General features: G+C 45.3%; 1 protein-coding gene across 2 annotated transcripts in view; it reads left to right on the top strand.

Annotated features, from left to right (window-relative positions):
- The window catches only part of micall2a (mical-like 2a), a 110026-nt gene that overhangs the window by 28591 nt on the left and 64382 nt on the right, over positions 1 to 17053 (top strand). The window contains exons 3-6 of one of the 2 annotated variants that reach the window (XM_063058668.1): positions 1512 to 1623; positions 4109 to 4250; positions 8702 to 8865; positions 12361 to 12503. In XM_063058668.1, coding sequence (XP_062914738.1) covers positions 1558 to 1623; positions 4109 to 4250; positions 8702 to 8865; positions 12361 to 12503 — 515 coding nt within the window. In that variant the 5' untranslated portion in view covers positions 1512 to 1557. The remainder of the gene's footprint in view (positions 1 to 1511; positions 1624 to 4108; positions 4251 to 8701; positions 8866 to 12360; positions 12504 to 17053) is intronic. The other variant, XM_063058666.1, reaches the window with a different exon arrangement.

Here is a 17053-nt window from a genome sequence, read left to right as displayed (position 1 = left end):
GAGGCTATCCAGATGGAATATGACATGTTCCTCCAACCTGAGTTTGGCCTCATCGTGGCAGTAGAAGAAGCATGGACAGATATGTCAGAATGGGAATTGGAAGTCAGACTGAAATGGGTAACCACCAGGAGATCCTGCGGTCTGTGGAGGACAGAGCGAAGGTTCTCAAAATTCCAGTATCTCCCTCAACCGGAAGGTTTATTCCTCCCTATCTACCACATTGCCAACACTGGTAAACTTTTTAATCACAATCCCTCCATAATCACCAGGTCAGTTCTCTGGTCCAAATGGAGGGGTCTGCTTCTGAACCCTGTGAACTCTCTCTGGATGCAATGCACTTCAATCACTAAAACACCCACACACAGACCATTTGCCAGTTCCCCAGGGTTCAAGTTCACATGATTTTTTAAGTGTTGTTTTAAGCGACACTTCACCTTTAAGTCTGCTGGGGTCACCTAGTGTATCCAGTGCTCCTGGTGTGGCCTCCTGTATATTGGACAAACTCCGACGTAGATTGGGAGACCGCTTCACCGAGCACATACACACCGCCTGCCAGAAAAGCGGAATCTCCCTGTAGCCACCCATTTCAATTCCACTTCCCATTCCGATATGTCAATCCATGGCCACGGCCTCCTCTACTGTAAAGATGAAGCCACACTCAGGTTGGAGGAACAACACCTTATATTCCGTATGGGTAGCCTCCAACCTGATGGCATGAACATTGACTTCTCTAACTTCCGCTAATGCCCCACCTCCCCCTCGTACCCCATTCGTTATTTATTTATATACACACATTCTTTCTCTCTCTCTCCTTTTTCTCCCTCTGTCTCTCTGACTATACCCCTTGCCCATCCTCTGGGTTTTCCCCCCTCCCCCTTTTCCTTCTCCCTGGGCCTCCTGTCCCATGATCCTCTCATATCCCTTTTGCCAATCACCTGTCCAGCTCTTGGCTCCATCCCTCCCCCTCCTGTCTTCTCCTATCATTTTGGATCTCCCCCTCCCCCTCCCACTTTCAAATCTCTTACTAGCTCTTCCTTCAGTTAGTCCTGATGAAGGATCTCAGCCGAAATGTTGACTGTACCTCTTCCTAGAGATGCTGCCTGGCCTGCTGCATTCACCAGCAACTTTGATGTGTGTTGCTTGATTGCATGAACATCGACTTCTCGAGTTTCCAGTAACTGCCCCCTCTCCTTTGCCATTCCTCATTCCTGTTTCCCTCTTTCACCCCATCTCCTTACCTCCCCATCAGCTCCCTCTCGTGCTCCTTCCCCTTCCCTTTCTTCCATGGTCTTTTACTCTCTCTTGTCAGATTCCCCCTCCTCCAGCCCTTTATCTGTTTCACCTATCCAGTTACCAGCTCTTTACTTCACCCCTGCCCCCTCCGAGCTCACCTGTCACCTGCCACCTTGTATGTCTTCCTGCCCTCCCATCACCTTCTTACTCTGACTTCTCCCTTTCGTCCTGAAGAAGGGTCTCAGCCTGAAACGTCAATTGTTTTCTCTTTTCCATAGATACTGTCTGGCCTGCTGAGTTCCTCCAGCATTTTGTGTGTATTAGATGACTTTCAAAGAAGGATATCAAGAAGCAGCCCAGAGAACCACTGGGCTGTATGAAAATCTTCAGGTGATGTGGGAACATCCTTGACCACACCAAGTGAAACATTCCATCCACATTTCCCCATAGCTTTCCAGAGGGCACGGTGAGATCACCGATGGACATTGGGTTTGGCTGGGTTCAACACCTTTCCAACTGCTATACTTTAAGATGCTGTGCCAGAAATTGTACACTTGCACTGCATACCTTACTAAACAGAAAGCAGGGCATTTATACATTGTAATGTTTACTTTTTAATATTACAGAATTTTCAGATTAAGTTTTGGGAAAAATAATAAAAGATGGTGTTATCATATGTTAAGTTGGAGCACACACTAGGAAAGAATTAAATTTGATCAGCAAATCATATAGATCTCTTCTATCATAATTATTTTTCAGAAACAGAAAGTGAATGATTGTCAAATGATGAATTCTGACATCATTATAAATGTGCTTTGGATAATTCCAATATTAATAATATTGGATAGTCCTAATATTAATTAAATTCTGCATTAAAGCAGATAGTTCTGTTATTAATTTTATATCGGACAAGTGGTCACAATTACTATGATTTCATCAGTACCCAGTCTAAAGATGTTCAATATACAACAGGGGAAGGAACACCTCTACATCTGGCAGCGTTTTCCAGCGGGCTTCATAAATCAATTAACTGTGTTCTTTTTTCTCCATTTTTAAATAATGCACCAATTTTGGAATGAAATTGCCAAACTGTAATTGTTAGTGGCTTCTTTGCTCTGGAGTCATTAGTTAAAATATAATAGGACATGCGAATTGGTCTATGTAAATATCAATTATTTTGAGCAATAAATCTTTGGGAATAATGCTTCAATGTCTCAGCTGGTGAACATGCTGGGGAAATGCGAACCGAGGAGCAAGGCTCAACCTTGGCTTAAATAATGAGCTGGTCGTCATGTGTGGGGAGTCTGCTCTTAACATGGAACAATGCGGCACAGTACAGGCACTTCGGCCCATGACATTCTGCTGAACCCCTGACCTACTCTAAGGTCAATGTACCCTTCCCACCTACATAGCCATCCAGTTTTCTATCATCCACGTGCCTGTAAGATTTTCTTAAATGTCCTCAATATATCCGCCTCTACCACCACCTCTGGCAGAGTGTTCCATGCCTCTGAAAAAACTTACCTCTGACATCCCCCAATACTTTCCCACAATCATTGTAAAATTATTCCCCCTTGTATTAGCCATTTCCACCCAAGGAAAAAGTCTCTGGCTGTTCACTTGACCTATGTCTCTTATCATCTTGCACCTGTTTATCAAGTCACCACTTATCTCCACCTTCACTCCTAAGAGAAATGCTTAGCTCCCTGAACCCATCCTCATTAGACATACTCTCTAATCCAGGCCGCATCCTGGTGAACCCACATAGGATGGCAGAATCTATGGAGAGGAATAAAGAGCCAGCATTTTAGGCTAACACTCTTCATCAGCATCCTGATACATCTCTTCTCCACTCTCTCTAAAGCTTCTACATCCTTCCTATAGTGAAGTGACCGGAACAGAACACAATATTCCAAGTGCGGTCTAACCAGGGTTTATCGAGCTGCAAAGTTAGCTCAAGTTCTTGAACCCATTCATTCCCTGACTAGTGAAGGCCAAGACACCATACACTTTCAAAGCAACCCTATCAACCTTTAGGCAACTTCGAGGGATCTATGAACATGGGCCTCAAAAACCCCAGTTCCTCCACACTACTAAGAAACCTGTCATTCACCCTTTAATTGACCTTCCAAAATGAATCACTGGTGTATGGCTCATGCAGAGATTCGGAGATGAATACCTTTGAAGTCCTGCTTTTCAGTTTTCCATCAAGCTCCGTATACTCACTGTTCAGGAACTCTCTCCTTTTCCTACTTATATTATCGGTATTAATATGTGCCATGACTGCTGGCTACTTACCCTCCCCCTTTAGAATGCTGTGGACCCGATATGAGACATCCCTGACCCTGGCACCATCCGGGAGTCTCCTTCATGTCAACATAATCTTCTGTCTGCTCCCCGAACTATTGAATCCCCTGTCACCACCGCTTCCTGTCTTCCCCTTTCCCTTCTGAGCAACAGAGTTCCTCAAGACTCAGATAGCTGATGAATACACAGTGACTAGTGCTTCATACTTGTGATGCTCTGCAGAAATACAAGACTGTACCTGTGATTGTGTGTAGAAATCCAGTTATTCCCTCTTAAAGCAATCAAACTTGATTTTAACTGTTAATGTAGCTTCTTTGGCAATCATGGACAATGCACTTACAGTTGGGTAAACTATGTATGGGATTTGCCTAACGTTCTGGACAGTTCAGATTTAACATTTCTAGCCATGCTAACAGGGAGAGTGCCCAGTTAGTGTGGCTTTGATCACACACAGAAGAACAACTGGAACAATCTGTTTGGCTGACACAAAAGCAAGAGCTTCTCACTGGACAATAATAAACCAACTACCCTACAAAGGTGCTTGCTAAAGTCTTGCTCGCTTTTCCAGGCTTTCCGCGTGGCGGAGGAGGAGCTGGGCATCCCGGCACTGTTGGATGCAGAGGATATGGTGGCGCTGAGAGTCCCCGACAGGCTGAGCATCCTGACCTACGTCTCGCAATACTATAATTTCTTCACAGGCCGGTCACCCAGTGAGTATCCGCCCCCGTGACAACAGTGGTGCTGCTCACCGCACCCTGGGGTGAGCGGGTCCGCAGCTGCACTCTGGAGTGGGCGGGTCCGCAGCTGCACCCTGGGGTGAGCCGGTCCAGAGCTGCACTCTGGAGTTGGCGGGTCCGCAGCAGCACCCTGGGGAGGGTGGGTCCACAGCTGCACCCTGGGGTGAGCCGGTCCAGAGCTGCACTCTGGAGTTGGCGGGTCCACAGCAGCACCCTGGGGAGGGTGGGTCCACAGCTGCACCCTGGGGTGAGCCTGTCCGGATCAGCACCCAGGGGAGGGTGGGGCAGCAGCTGCACCTTGTGGTCAGTGGGTCCACAGCAGCACCCTGGGGTGAGCAGGTCCGGAGCAGCACCCGGGAGTGAGCGGGTCCGCAGCTACCCCCTGGGGTGAGCTGGTCTGCAGCTGCACCCTGGGATGAGCGGGTCCGCAGCTGCACCCTGGAGTGGGTGGGTCCACAGCAGCACCCTGGGGTGAGCCTGTCCAGAGCAGCACTCTGGCCTGGGTGGGTCCACAGCAGCACCCTGGGGTGGGCAGGTCCGGAGCAGCACCCTGGGGTGAGCCGGTCCAGAGCAGCACCCTGGGGTGGGCGGGTCCGCAGCTGCACCCTAGAGTGGGCGGGTCCGCAGCTGCACCCTGGAGTGGGCGGGTCCGGAGCAGCACCCTGGGGTGAGTGGGTCTGCAGCCCATGGTGCTTCTGCAGCTATGTGAGGAAGGGAGGGGTTCGATTTAGAAGGAGCAATGGTGTGTTTCCAAATCTGGATGACTTGGATGTGACATTGGTTGCACTTACTGGGTGGTGAGGAGGCGAGGCATCCTTAAAATCAAGCAGGAGGATGCCCTCTTGCTCCATGTATCTGTCCTCCCCCGTGTCAATTCTGCTGTTTAATTTGAACCTGGTTGATCCATCTTATCTTCGCTCCATTATCCCTCAAATCCCTCCCAACTGTCTTCTGCTTTTGAAAGTTGAATATCTTTCCCTGGAGCCATAGATGCTGCTGAGTTCTTCCAGCACTTTGTGTTTGCTGCTTGGATTTCCAGCATCTGCAGATTTTCTCTTGTTTATATTTTTAACTGTGTAGCTTGGTTAAAGAAGGGTCATACTTGTAGTGAGGGCAGTTCAGAGAGGTTCATCAGGTTGATTCATGAGATTGGTTTGTCATTATCACATTTACCAAGGTACAGCAAAAACTTGTCTCGCATAAAATTCATCCAGATCAGTTCATTACAACATCTCATTGAGGTAGTAAGAGGGAAAACAGTAAAACATTGTAGAATAAAATGCAGTGCAGATAGACAATAAGGTGCAAGCTCATAGCGAGATAGATTGTGAGGTCAAGAGTCCATCTTACCATACTAGGGAAGCTTTGAATGGTTTTAGAATAGGTTATGTGCTTTTGTATCTTCTGCCCGATGGGAAATGAGGGAAGAGAGGATGTGGTGGGCGGGGTCTTTGATTATGTTGGCTGATTTACCGAGGCAGCAAGAAATGTAGAAAGAATCCACGTAGGTGGAGATTGGTTTCTGTGGTGCTGAGTTGTGTCCACAACTCTCTGTGGTCACAGGCAGAAAGAACAGTAGCCATACCAAGTTGTGATGCATCCAAATAGGATGCTTTCTATGTTGCATCAGTAAAAGTTGGTGAGGGTCAAAGGGGACATGCTAAACCTTCTTAGCCTCTTCTTTAGCCATGTTATTAGTATAGCTGGATCAGTGTTCATCCATTGAGCTCAGTACCATTGATGTAAAGAGAAGCATGTGCCCACTTCATGAAGTCAATGACCAGCTCATTGTTTTGCAGGTATTGAGGGAAAGATTGGTGTCTGGGCAATATGTCACCAGCCTCTATATCTCCTTCCTGTACTCTGACTTATCATTTTTTGAGATGGAGCCTGCTATGGTAGTATCAACTGCAAACTCTGGGGATGGGGTTAGAGTAGAATCTGGTATAGGGAGTAGTGTAGGGGTTGACGCTTAGCCTTGTGAAGACATCAGTGCTGAGGATAATTGTGCTGGAGGTGTTGCATTTATCCTTACTGATTGTGTCCCATTGGTCAACAAGTCAAGGATTTAAAGTTCACAATATATTTATTATCAAAGTACCAGTACTATATTCAACCTTGAGATTTGTCTCCTTACAGAATCAGGTTTATTATCACTGGCATGCGTCGTGAAATTTATTAACTTAGCGGCAGCAGTTCAATGCAGTACATAATATAGAAGAAAAAGAAGAAGAAGAAAAAAAAATAAGTCAATCAATTACAGTATATGTATATTGAATAGATTAAAATTGTGCAAAAAACAATGTATATAATTAAAAAGTGAGGTAGTGTTCACAGGTTCAATGTCCATTTATGAATCTGATGGCAGAGGGGAAGAAGCTGTTTCTGAATCGTTGAGTGTGTGCCTTCAGGATTCTGTATCTCCTACCTGATGGTAACAGTGAGAAAAGGGCATGCCTTGGCTGCTGGGGATCCTTAATAATGGACGCTACCTTTCTGAGACACCGCCCCTTGAAGATGTCCGGGGTACTTTGCAGGCTAGTACCCAAGATGGAGCTGACTAAATTTACAACCCTCTGCAGCGTCTTTTGGTCCTGTGCAGTAGCCTCCCCCCCATCCCATACCAGACAGTGATACAGCCACAAAACAAAGAAACCCTTCTGGTAGGGAAATTGAAAGTTGTGGATCTGGCTTTAGAATAAGGAATTGCCATTTGAAATAGAAATGATAAGGAATTTCTGTGTCAGAGTCTTGAATTCCGTAACCCAATGGAGACTGAGTTACTGAATATATTCAAGGGTAAAACGAGCCGATCTTTGATCTGTTTGGGGACTGCAGGTTTTGGGGATCATACAGGAACATGAAGCTGAAGTCAGGTTCAGAGTAGCCACAATCTTACAGAACGCTGATCATTCAACGTCCTTCTGCCATCCCCTGATGTTTTGAAGTCAACATTACAGCAAAGCATGAGATAACATCCATGCCTGTATATGGCCACAGCCCTCATGGTGAGTTGCAAGAATACAGGCACCAGTTAAAATGATTTTCTCTGGGTAACTGAGAGTAAAAATGGGCAATGATCACTGAGAATCAGCCCCAGTCAGGTTGAAGCAACTGACTTTTTGTTACAGCTCCTTCTGGGACACAGACTCTGTGAGAGAATATCTATCAAATCAACAACAGAGAAAGTAGCTACCTGGTTGAACGAGACTGTTCTGCAAGTTACTTGCAGTTTCTTTCCCGTTCTCAACATTCAAGCTGGTCGTGTTTGAGCATGCAATTGTCATGTGATCCAACTAGATTGTTACGCTGTTCTATTTAATCTTGCACCTATTTATTTAAGCAGCAAGAAGGCTGGCATTTATTTACCTGTGTATTGAATAACTTGCTGGGCTAAAGCAACATTGAAGACCAGGCTTCAGTGTGAACCATTTACAAAATGCATCGCAGTAATTGGCCCAGGCCCTGCCGATAGCACGTCCCCAACGTGCGACCTCTCCCGGCAAGAAGGTCAGGAGGGCAGCAGGTTTCCCTCCAAGTCGCAGATTTGGAAGTACATCACTCATTCTTCAATGTCACTGGATAAATTCTGGAACTCCTTTCCCCAACAGCACTACTGGAGCACCTTCAGAGAAGGACTTCTGTGGTTCAAGAAGGCAACTCACCACCACCATCTCCAGGACATTTAGGGATGGGCAATAAATGCGTTTTTTCCCAGCCACACCCACATTCCAGAGATAAAAGATATATTAGGATAACCGGTTTCCAATTTCGTAGCTCATCGGTGATCTAAGTGGAAATTCATTTCTTTATTAATTTAACATCCATTTCCTCAGGATCTCTTTCTGTATCCCTGGGGTTGATTGATTGCCAAGGGGGTTAATGGTTAATGGGAGAAGGCAGGAAAATGGGGCTAAAAAAAATCAGCCATAATTGAATGCTAGAGCAGACTCTGGCTAAATGGCCTAATTCTGCTCCTTTATCTTATATTCTTCTCTCTGTGTTAATTGAGGTCTAGTTATAATTATAGCATGTTATATTGGTTTTATTTGTCACACGTATATTGAAACACACAGTGAAATGAGTTGTTTGTGCCAATGACCAACACAGTGCAACTGTGTTAGGGGCCAGCCTTCAAGTGTCGCCATGCTTCAGGATCAACATAGCACATCCACAGCTTACTAACCCTGACCCTAACCTGTATGTCTTGGACAGTGGGTGTAAATGGAAACCCAGACCATAATGGGGAGAACATACAGATGGTGGTGGGAATTGGATCCTGACTGGTGATTGTTGGGACTGTAGAGAGTTGCACTAGCTGCTGTGCTACCGTGCTACACCTGGATAGCACACAAAACTAAAGCCCAAACGACGTAAATTTTTATTTTACTTCCTGCCTTTAATGTTGCCCTTCTATCTTGCAGTTGGCGGTATGGCTCACATTAAAAGACCTGCAACTGATTCAAGTGAGGAGCCAGCACAGAAGAAGCTGACGCCTGAGACTAAGCCAAAGCACCCCAAGAATACACGGACTGACAACCATGAGCCAGTGCCTCACGCTGCGGCAACCTGTCGGGTCGCATCGCCGGTGAGTGATGTTGCAGTCACTGTGGCTGTTAATCTGGGAGCTAGACGCTACCTTCACTTAACTTGCCAGATTGGGCTGCGTTGCCTTGGAGGCCAGGCACTTGAAACTTATCTGCTCATTGTGCTATCAGGATCTACTGATTGGAAGACCAGGGAAGAGATCTTCATGAGTAGATGTTGGAATTGTTCTTGGAGAAGTCTTGGGGGAGCGTTAACAGAGATCTTGAATTGGTTTATCAAAACAATGATGGTTGCTGCAAATCTGATGTAAGATCAGAAACTGTGCAACCAAGTTGGCCAGTGTCTGTGGTGAGAGTTTTTCAAGGTGAAGGTGAAGTTGAGATGAGGGAGTTAGACTATGAGGAAACATTGAGTTGCCTGGGACTGTACTTGTTGGAATTCAGAGGAATGAGAGGAGATATAGAAACATATAAAATTATGAAAGGGGTAGATAAGATAGAGGCAGGAAAGTTGTTTCCACTGATAGGTGAGATTTGAACTAAGGAACATATATTCGGGGGAGTAGGTTTGGGACGGAGATGAGGAGGAACTGATTTTCCAGAGGGTGGTGAATCTGTGGAATTCTCTGCCCAATGAAGCAGTAGAGGCTACCTCAGTAAATATATTTAAGACAAGGTTGGATTGATTTTTGCATAGTAGGAGAATTAAGGGTTAAAGGGAAAAGGCAGGGAAGTGGAGATGAGTCCATGGCCAGATCAGCCGTGATCTTATTGAATGGTGGAGAAGGCTCGACAGTCCAGATGGCCGACTCCTGCTCCTGTTTCTTATGTTCTTTATTAATGTCACATGCATCGAGATGCAGTGGAAAAACTTTTGTGTACGTGCCAACCAGACAGTTAATTTGATACATAAGTACATCAAGGTAGTAAAGAGGGGAAAAACACTGCAGAATATAGTGTTACACTTACAAGGAGAGTGTAGTGCAGGAAGACAAGAAGGTGCAAGGGCCATGGTGAAGTAGATGGAGAGAACAATAGTTCAGAGTCACAATCAGAACCTGAATTACGATTAATATCACTGGCAGAAATTTGTTATTATATGGCAGCAGTACAGAGCAATACGTAATAAAAACTGTGAATTACTGTAAGTATATATATTTAATTTAATATATATGTAGTTAAATTAAATAAGTAGTGAAAAAGTAGTGAGGTAGTGTTCACGGGTTCAATGTCCATTCAGAATTCTGATGGCAGAGGGGAAGAAGCTGTACCTGAGTCACTGAGTGCGTGTTTAGGCTCCTGTACTTCCTTCCTGAGGTTAACAATGAGAAGAGGTCATGTCCTGGGTGATGGGGAGTTCATCTTAATTCAATAAGGGGCCCATTCAGATTTCTGATAACTGTAGGGTAGAAGCTGTCCTTGAGCCTGTGGTACACACTCCTAAGCTTTTCTATCTTCCTCCTGATGGGAGGGGAGTAAAGAGAAAATGAGCGAGGTGGGAGGGGTCTTGTTGGGTGCTTTCCTGAGGCAGTGGGAAGTGTAGACGAAATCAAAGGAAAGGAGGGTGGTTTTCTTGGTTGGCTGGGCTGCGTTCACAACTCTCTGCAATTTCCTATTGTCTTCAGCAAAGCAGTTGCCACACCAAGCTGGACAGAGAACTTTCTATGGTGTATCTGTAAAAGCTGCTGAAGGTCACTGAATGCTGCAGATGGTGTGTCAGGAGAAACTCTTCCTACCGTCTGATGAGCTGGTAACCTCAGCACTGAGAATCAAGGTGACTGGCAGTGGAGATGACATAGGAACCAAAATCAATGGCTGAATACATGTTAATGTATACTGCAACTTATTACCTTTCAAAAAAAACTCTCATGGGTAGCGTGGTGATTAGTGTGACGCTATTACAGCTCGGGGCGTCGGAGTTCAGAGTTCAATTCTGACATTGCCTGTAGGAAGTTTGTGCATCTCCCTGTGAGCGTGTGGGCTTCCCTGGCTGCTCCTGTTTCCTCACGCCATCCAAGGACATAACTGGTTAGTAGGTCAACTAGTCATTGTAAATTGTCCTCTGATTAAGTTGATGGGTTGCTGGTGGTGTGGCTCATTGGGCCAGAAGCGCCTGTTCTGCACTTTATCTCTAAATAAAGGAAGGAAGGAATGTATTTGTAGTACAGCGGCGGAAGAGCAGGAGATTGGGGTTAATTGGATAGTTCTTTTAAAGGTGGCTGCTCAGACAATATGCCACTTCGTTATAAAGGCAGAAGTGTTAGACTGGACCATCTGGGCACATGAAAGCCCAAGCCCATGCAGTTATCAGTCTGGCGTATGTACAAAGGTACTCGCTCAGAGAACAATGTTACCCATGAGCTTTGCCCTTGTTGACTGTGAGTTGATGATAGGATTATGTGTGGTTCAGAACACCTGAGAACTCACTCAAAGGTGGATCAGATCCTAGACGTTAAGTAACTTACTCTGCTCTGTAACCATGATACTTTCCCTGGGTGAGTAACCTGATGAAAGTAATTTGGGCAAAAAATAGTCACTAAATAATCACAGCAAACTCTTTTGCAGGCATTCAGGTATTTGGAAGGATTGTCCTGTCCGCACTTCCCACTGCTTTTGGAAAGCAGTTAATGTAATCAAGGATACCTCCCACCCCAGTCATTGTCTCTTCTCCCCCTCCCATCAGGCCGAAGTTACTAAAACTTGTGAACATATGCTACTGCCTCAAGGACGGCTACTATCCTCCTGAGCCGTCCTTTTATATGACAAAGCTGAACTTTTAATGTCTTAATCTACCTCTTATTGTTGACCTGCACTGCACTTTCTCTGTCAATCTAACATTATATTCTGCATCCTGTTTCTTTTGTACTACCTCACTGTGCTCATGCATGGAATAATAAGTATAGCCAATTATTCCGTGTGGATGACATGCAGATGTTTTTCTTTATATCTCAGGGTATGTGACATTAACAAACTAATTAGCAACTAACTATCAGCTACTCATTTATTGTTTGCCACTGATCTGAGTGGCTTGGTGAGAGAGGCTGTCTGTAGTTGGTGAAGAGGGTCAGAGACAGGTTAAAACTTTGCCTAGATACCCAAATAATTTTGTGATGTTACAAGCTAAATGGAGTTGAGGAAGTTCCATTTTATCTGTTGCTTTCAAATTTTTCTTAAATTATTCTGTGGATTTCAGTTTTACTTCTCTTCCACAATTACCACAATGCATTGTTCAGTTCTGCTAGAAGACCTATTGAGAGGTAAATTTCTCCCAAATTGGCTGAAGGTTTCATAGTCATTTTCTGTTTCAATTCCATCCCTCTGCATGAGCTTCCTATAGCCTCTTTTGGCAGTGTGAGCTGTCTCTGAGTTGTTGGCTCTTTGGCTGTGAGCAGCATAAACCATGCACTGAGCAGCACCATTTCAGGTCAGCTATCTCTCCTCCTCAAAGCAGTCAAATTGTGGGAAACCTGTGGACGGTCTTGTGACTGACACTTGGAGAAATTAATGTGAAATGTGGACATTTCCCTTCTCTTTAGAACAAGGTTCCAGCTCGTGATACTGGAGACAGATCAAGCAAGTCAGGGACACTAACCAGTAGCTGTGGCATCTGCAAAAAAAATGTTCTCTTGGTTCAACGGTACTTGGTCGATGGAAAACTTTATCACAGAAACTGCTTCAGGTAAGACGTGTGCCCAGATCTGTTGCTTGTCTCATTAACTGAATAGGCTCCCAGCTCTGGGATTCACAAATTTCACCTCCCTCACTCTTTCTCCTTTGAAGTCCACCCGTAAACACTTTGATCATTTGTGTTTACATTAGCTAGGTAAATGCAGAGATATGTCAAATTGTAGCCCAGAGTTGAACAAAGTGTCGCAGGCAATGGTTGATTAGACCAGAGTGAGAGAACTCTGATCTTTGCATGCACTGTACGTAGGATCAGAACAGTGGGCCAAGCATTGTCCTTTGTCTTTGGAGGCACCATTCGAAATCTGTTTATCCCTTTCTTCTTCTCTTCCATTCAACCAGCCTTCACATTCAGCAGATTATCCTTTGTCATTTCTGCCACCTTCAATGGGATTAGACCATGGGAGCAACTCCCCTTTCAGAACTCTATGGTAACTCTTTCCCTCATGACTCCTCAATCCAATTTTCCATCTTCACCAACCAGTCTCTTTCTCACATTATAGTTCCATTTGAATGCAGGAATTGCAACACCTGCCCTTTCGCCTCATCCCTTCCCAAGCAGTCCTTCCAGCTGAAGCAGCAATTCACTCGCCTTTCTCCTGATCCAGTCATCTGTATTCAGTCTGTATTAACCCTGGCCACACCATCACAAACCCACAGCCACGACACCACCCTATCCACCAGAGCCACTGGGTTTGTGGGGGTGTGGCCATGTGATCTCCCCCACACTGGAGCAATCCAATACAGACTGGGAGCTTGCTTTCCAGAACACCTGTATTCACTCTACAAGCATGTCTGAGCTTCCAGTTGCTTGAAACATTAATTCTCTCCCATTCCCTTCCTGATTTCTACCTTCAAACTCCTATGTTGTTCTGATAACGACCAATGTAAGTCCAAGGAACAGATCCATCTTCCATCCAGACACACTGCAAACTCTCAGGGTTGCCGGTCATTGCCACATTTTGTTTTTGCAAGATATTTCAGTTCCACTTCATTTTTCTACTTCCTCTCTCTGTCTCTAACTTCTGGCTTTTAAAATAATTGTTACTTTTGGTCCCCACCCTACTACAGAAACTCCCTCTTCTTATCTCACCCTTTCTCACTTGGCAACATAAAACACACTTTTCTTCTTGTTGTTCCACTCTGCCTTGTGGCGCATTGGCTGGCAACCTTGCCGTTTGTTTAGCATTTGTCTGTTTTTATGAGGCCCAGTTGCTAGCCTAGTAACAAAGAGCTGGCCAGATCTGAACCTGGAACCAATCGCCTTGAAGTCCGGTGCAGATAGCACTACACCACTAGTCGGCTTTTCACCTGAAACATTCTCTCAGCTTCTCTCTCCACTAATGCACTAATCCACTAGGGTGACCTGCAGGCTAAGCAGATGATACACCTTGTCCAAGGGTGACCTGCAGGCTGGTAAAGGTGATACACCTTGTCCAAGGGTGACCTGCAGGCTAAGCAGGTGATACACCTTGTTCAAGGGTGACCTGCAGGCTAGTAAAGGTGATACACCTTGTCCAAGGGTGACCTGCAGGCTGGTAAAGGTGATACACCTTGTCCAAGGGTGACCTGCAGGCTGGTAAAGGTGATACACCTAGTCCAAGGGTGACCTGCAGGCTAAGCAGGTGATACACCTTGTTCAAGGGTGACCTGCAGGCTAGTAAAGGTGATACACCTTGTCCAAGGGTGACCTGCAGGCTGGTAAAGGTGATACACCTTGTCCAAGGGTGACCTGCAGGCTAGTAAAGGTGATACACCTTGTCCAAGGGTGACCTGCAGGCTAAGCAGGTGATACACCTTGTCCTAGGGTGACCTGCAGGCTGGTAAAGGTGATACACCTTGTCCAAGGGTGACCTGCAGGCTAAGCAGGGAGGTGATACACCTTGTTCAAGGGTGATCTGCAGGCTAGTAAAGGTGATACACCTTGTCCAAGGGTGACCTGCAGGCTAAGCAGGTGATACACCTTGTCCAAGGGTGACCTGCAGGTTGGTAAAGGTGATACACCTTGTCCAAGGGTGACCTGCAGGCTGGTAAAGGTGATAGACCTTGCCCAAGGGTGACCTGCAGGCTAGCGGAGGGAAGGAGTGCCTTACACTTCCTTTGGTAGAGATGCATCTCCACCCCTGTTAAACACATTAATAACACCTTGATCTCTGCTGAATCTAGCCCTTTGTTGACTTAGATTCTGGTTGATGCGTGTCATAAATCCATCTACTTGCCTTGTTCCAGTATCCACTGAGTCCACATTTAAAACTCTCTTGGTGTGACCTGTCCCAATAACAGAATTTATTTGATGTGGTGACGCAGTGGTGTGCAGGTGAACGGGATGTAATCAACAATGACTCCACGGAGTTTCAAATATGGCCAAAAAAGTTAATAAAAATTAAAATTATTTGTAAACATCACTTACAATTCACTGATGTAAATTGGTTGTATTGATTAAAATAATTTATATTAATTAAGATAGAGCTTAATAGAAGTGAATTGCTTGTCTTCATTTACCTTTTCTATCACATCCATCTGTGAACTGCCCCGTGATTCAATGACTGGCTCAGGGATAGAGTACGTGTTTAGGTCGCTTGCATCTGATCTCCATTGTAAGACTCGTTGCATCTAGTGGCATGATCTCAGGGGTGGCGCCCCCTACCCAGCCAAACTTTAGCACTCTGGTTTGGATGGATGCTGTGTGTTGTGTCCCCTGTGTAACATCAGTACCTCGAAATAACATTCAGTCCACAATGTGTGGTTACACGATTAAGATTTTATATTTAAGTATGGGGTTAGTAGAGAAACAAAAGAAAAGGAAAACAAATAAAAGGCGCCAATAGTCTCATAAACATGTCCAGTGCACAAACGTTGGAGCTCACGGATTCCTTTTCGCTGATCCTCCTTTGCTCATCGTGGACCCCTGGGCTCTTGCCCTGAGCCACGGCCCAGCGGGTCCAGCAACTGTCTCCTCAATCCACGTCTTCTCCCTTCATCCTCCTCGTGCCTTCTCCCCCAAGCCCGCGCAAACTAACAGCTTTCACACATACAGAAAGAATAACATCTATCCCAATTGGTTAGCAAATGAATACAAGTCCTGTTATCACGAAGTAAAACCCAAACATGCTGCTATAGAGAACCACTGTCTCAGCAGTTAACAGTACAGAGAAGCCATTTTACTCACCTTAGCAGTAACATAAAGGAAGAAACCCTTGCACCAGTATCTTCTGTACTGCCACATTGCACCATCCTGCCGTGGGAAGTCTTGAATGCTGTTGCATGCATTGCTGAACTGCCCTCCAGCCATTAAGGCAATTAAGCCCAATCCAACTAATTGCAAAGCTTAATGGAATGTTGGTCCTTAGATCTTCATTACAAGAGGCAAGAAGTTGTGTTGCAGCTATATAAAGCCCTATACTGGAGTTCCCTCCCTTTTTTATGCCATGGCCCAATACCATTAAGCAAAGGGTCTCTGGACCTCGGGTTGGGAGCCACTGCCCTATATGGATACTGTGAGTAGTGGTAAGAAGGAAGTTGTCGATGTAGAGAGTATTTCTCTGCTGTAATATGCAGTGTGGAGATTTGAAAAGCAATAAAGCCTGCAATGTGTATTGATTACCAGATTGTTACCTGGTCCAAGGGTTAAACTTCAAAGAGAAATTGCATTAATCAGGGTTGTACCCCTGAGATGTAGAAGGTTAAAGGGTGATTTGATCAATGCCTTCAAGACATTAAGAGGAACTGATGGGTGAATGAAGACATGTGCAGACAGAAAATTGAGAAACGTTTTCACGGAGAGGTTAGAGGAAATTTGGAGTCGGCCTGCAAACAGGAATCAATACAGTGTCAGATGTTAATTTCAAGTTGAACACATCATTGATGAAAGGAATTTGGTAAAAGCTGTACTGACCCTACTGAATAGTAGGGTAGGATGGAGGTTTTCCCGCTGCTCCTGTTTTTCAGTTCCTAATGCCGTTGCCTCACAATAAAAAATTACAAGCGATAAAATTTTCAATTGTGTTTCCTGGCACAACAGGTGAGGGCATTCCTTCCTGTGCCTTTAAATGGCTCAGCCCTGATCATAAGGTGAACGTATAATTATTTTATACTTTCCAACTACCAAATGAAGGAACAGTTACTCCCTCCCCACCATTTCAATCATCTTAAACCCCTTCTGTAAATCAACCCTTAACATCAGTACACCAGGCCTAGGAAATAAGAAGAGGAAAAGCATAACCTCAAGAGGTTCTGCAGGTACTCGAAGTCCAGAGTAACATGCACAAAATGCTGGAGGGATTCAACAGGTCAGGCAGCAGCTATGGTGGGAAATCAAAGGACAATGTTTCGGGTGGAGACCCTTCATCAGGATTGGAAAGGAAGGAGGTGGTGGGAGGGGAGGTGTACAAGCTGGCAGGTGGTTGGTGAAGCCAATGAGGGGCAAGGGCTGGAGGGTGGGGGAGGCGAGGCGGAATGAAGTGAGCAGTATGGTGGAAAAGGCGAAGGGCTGAAGAAGAAGCAATCTGACAGGAGAGGAGAATGGACCATGGGAGAAAGGGAGGG

The sequence above is a fragment of the Mobula hypostoma genome, chromosome 9 (genome assembly GCF_963921235.1).
Source record: "Mobula hypostoma chromosome 9, sMobHyp1.1, whole genome shotgun sequence".
Taxonomy (NCBI): domain Eukaryota; kingdom Metazoa; phylum Chordata; class Chondrichthyes; order Myliobatiformes; family Myliobatidae; genus Mobula; species Mobula hypostoma.
The sequence above is the reverse complement of the archived record's forward strand: the minus strand, read 5'-3'. Positions and strand labels throughout refer to the sequence as shown.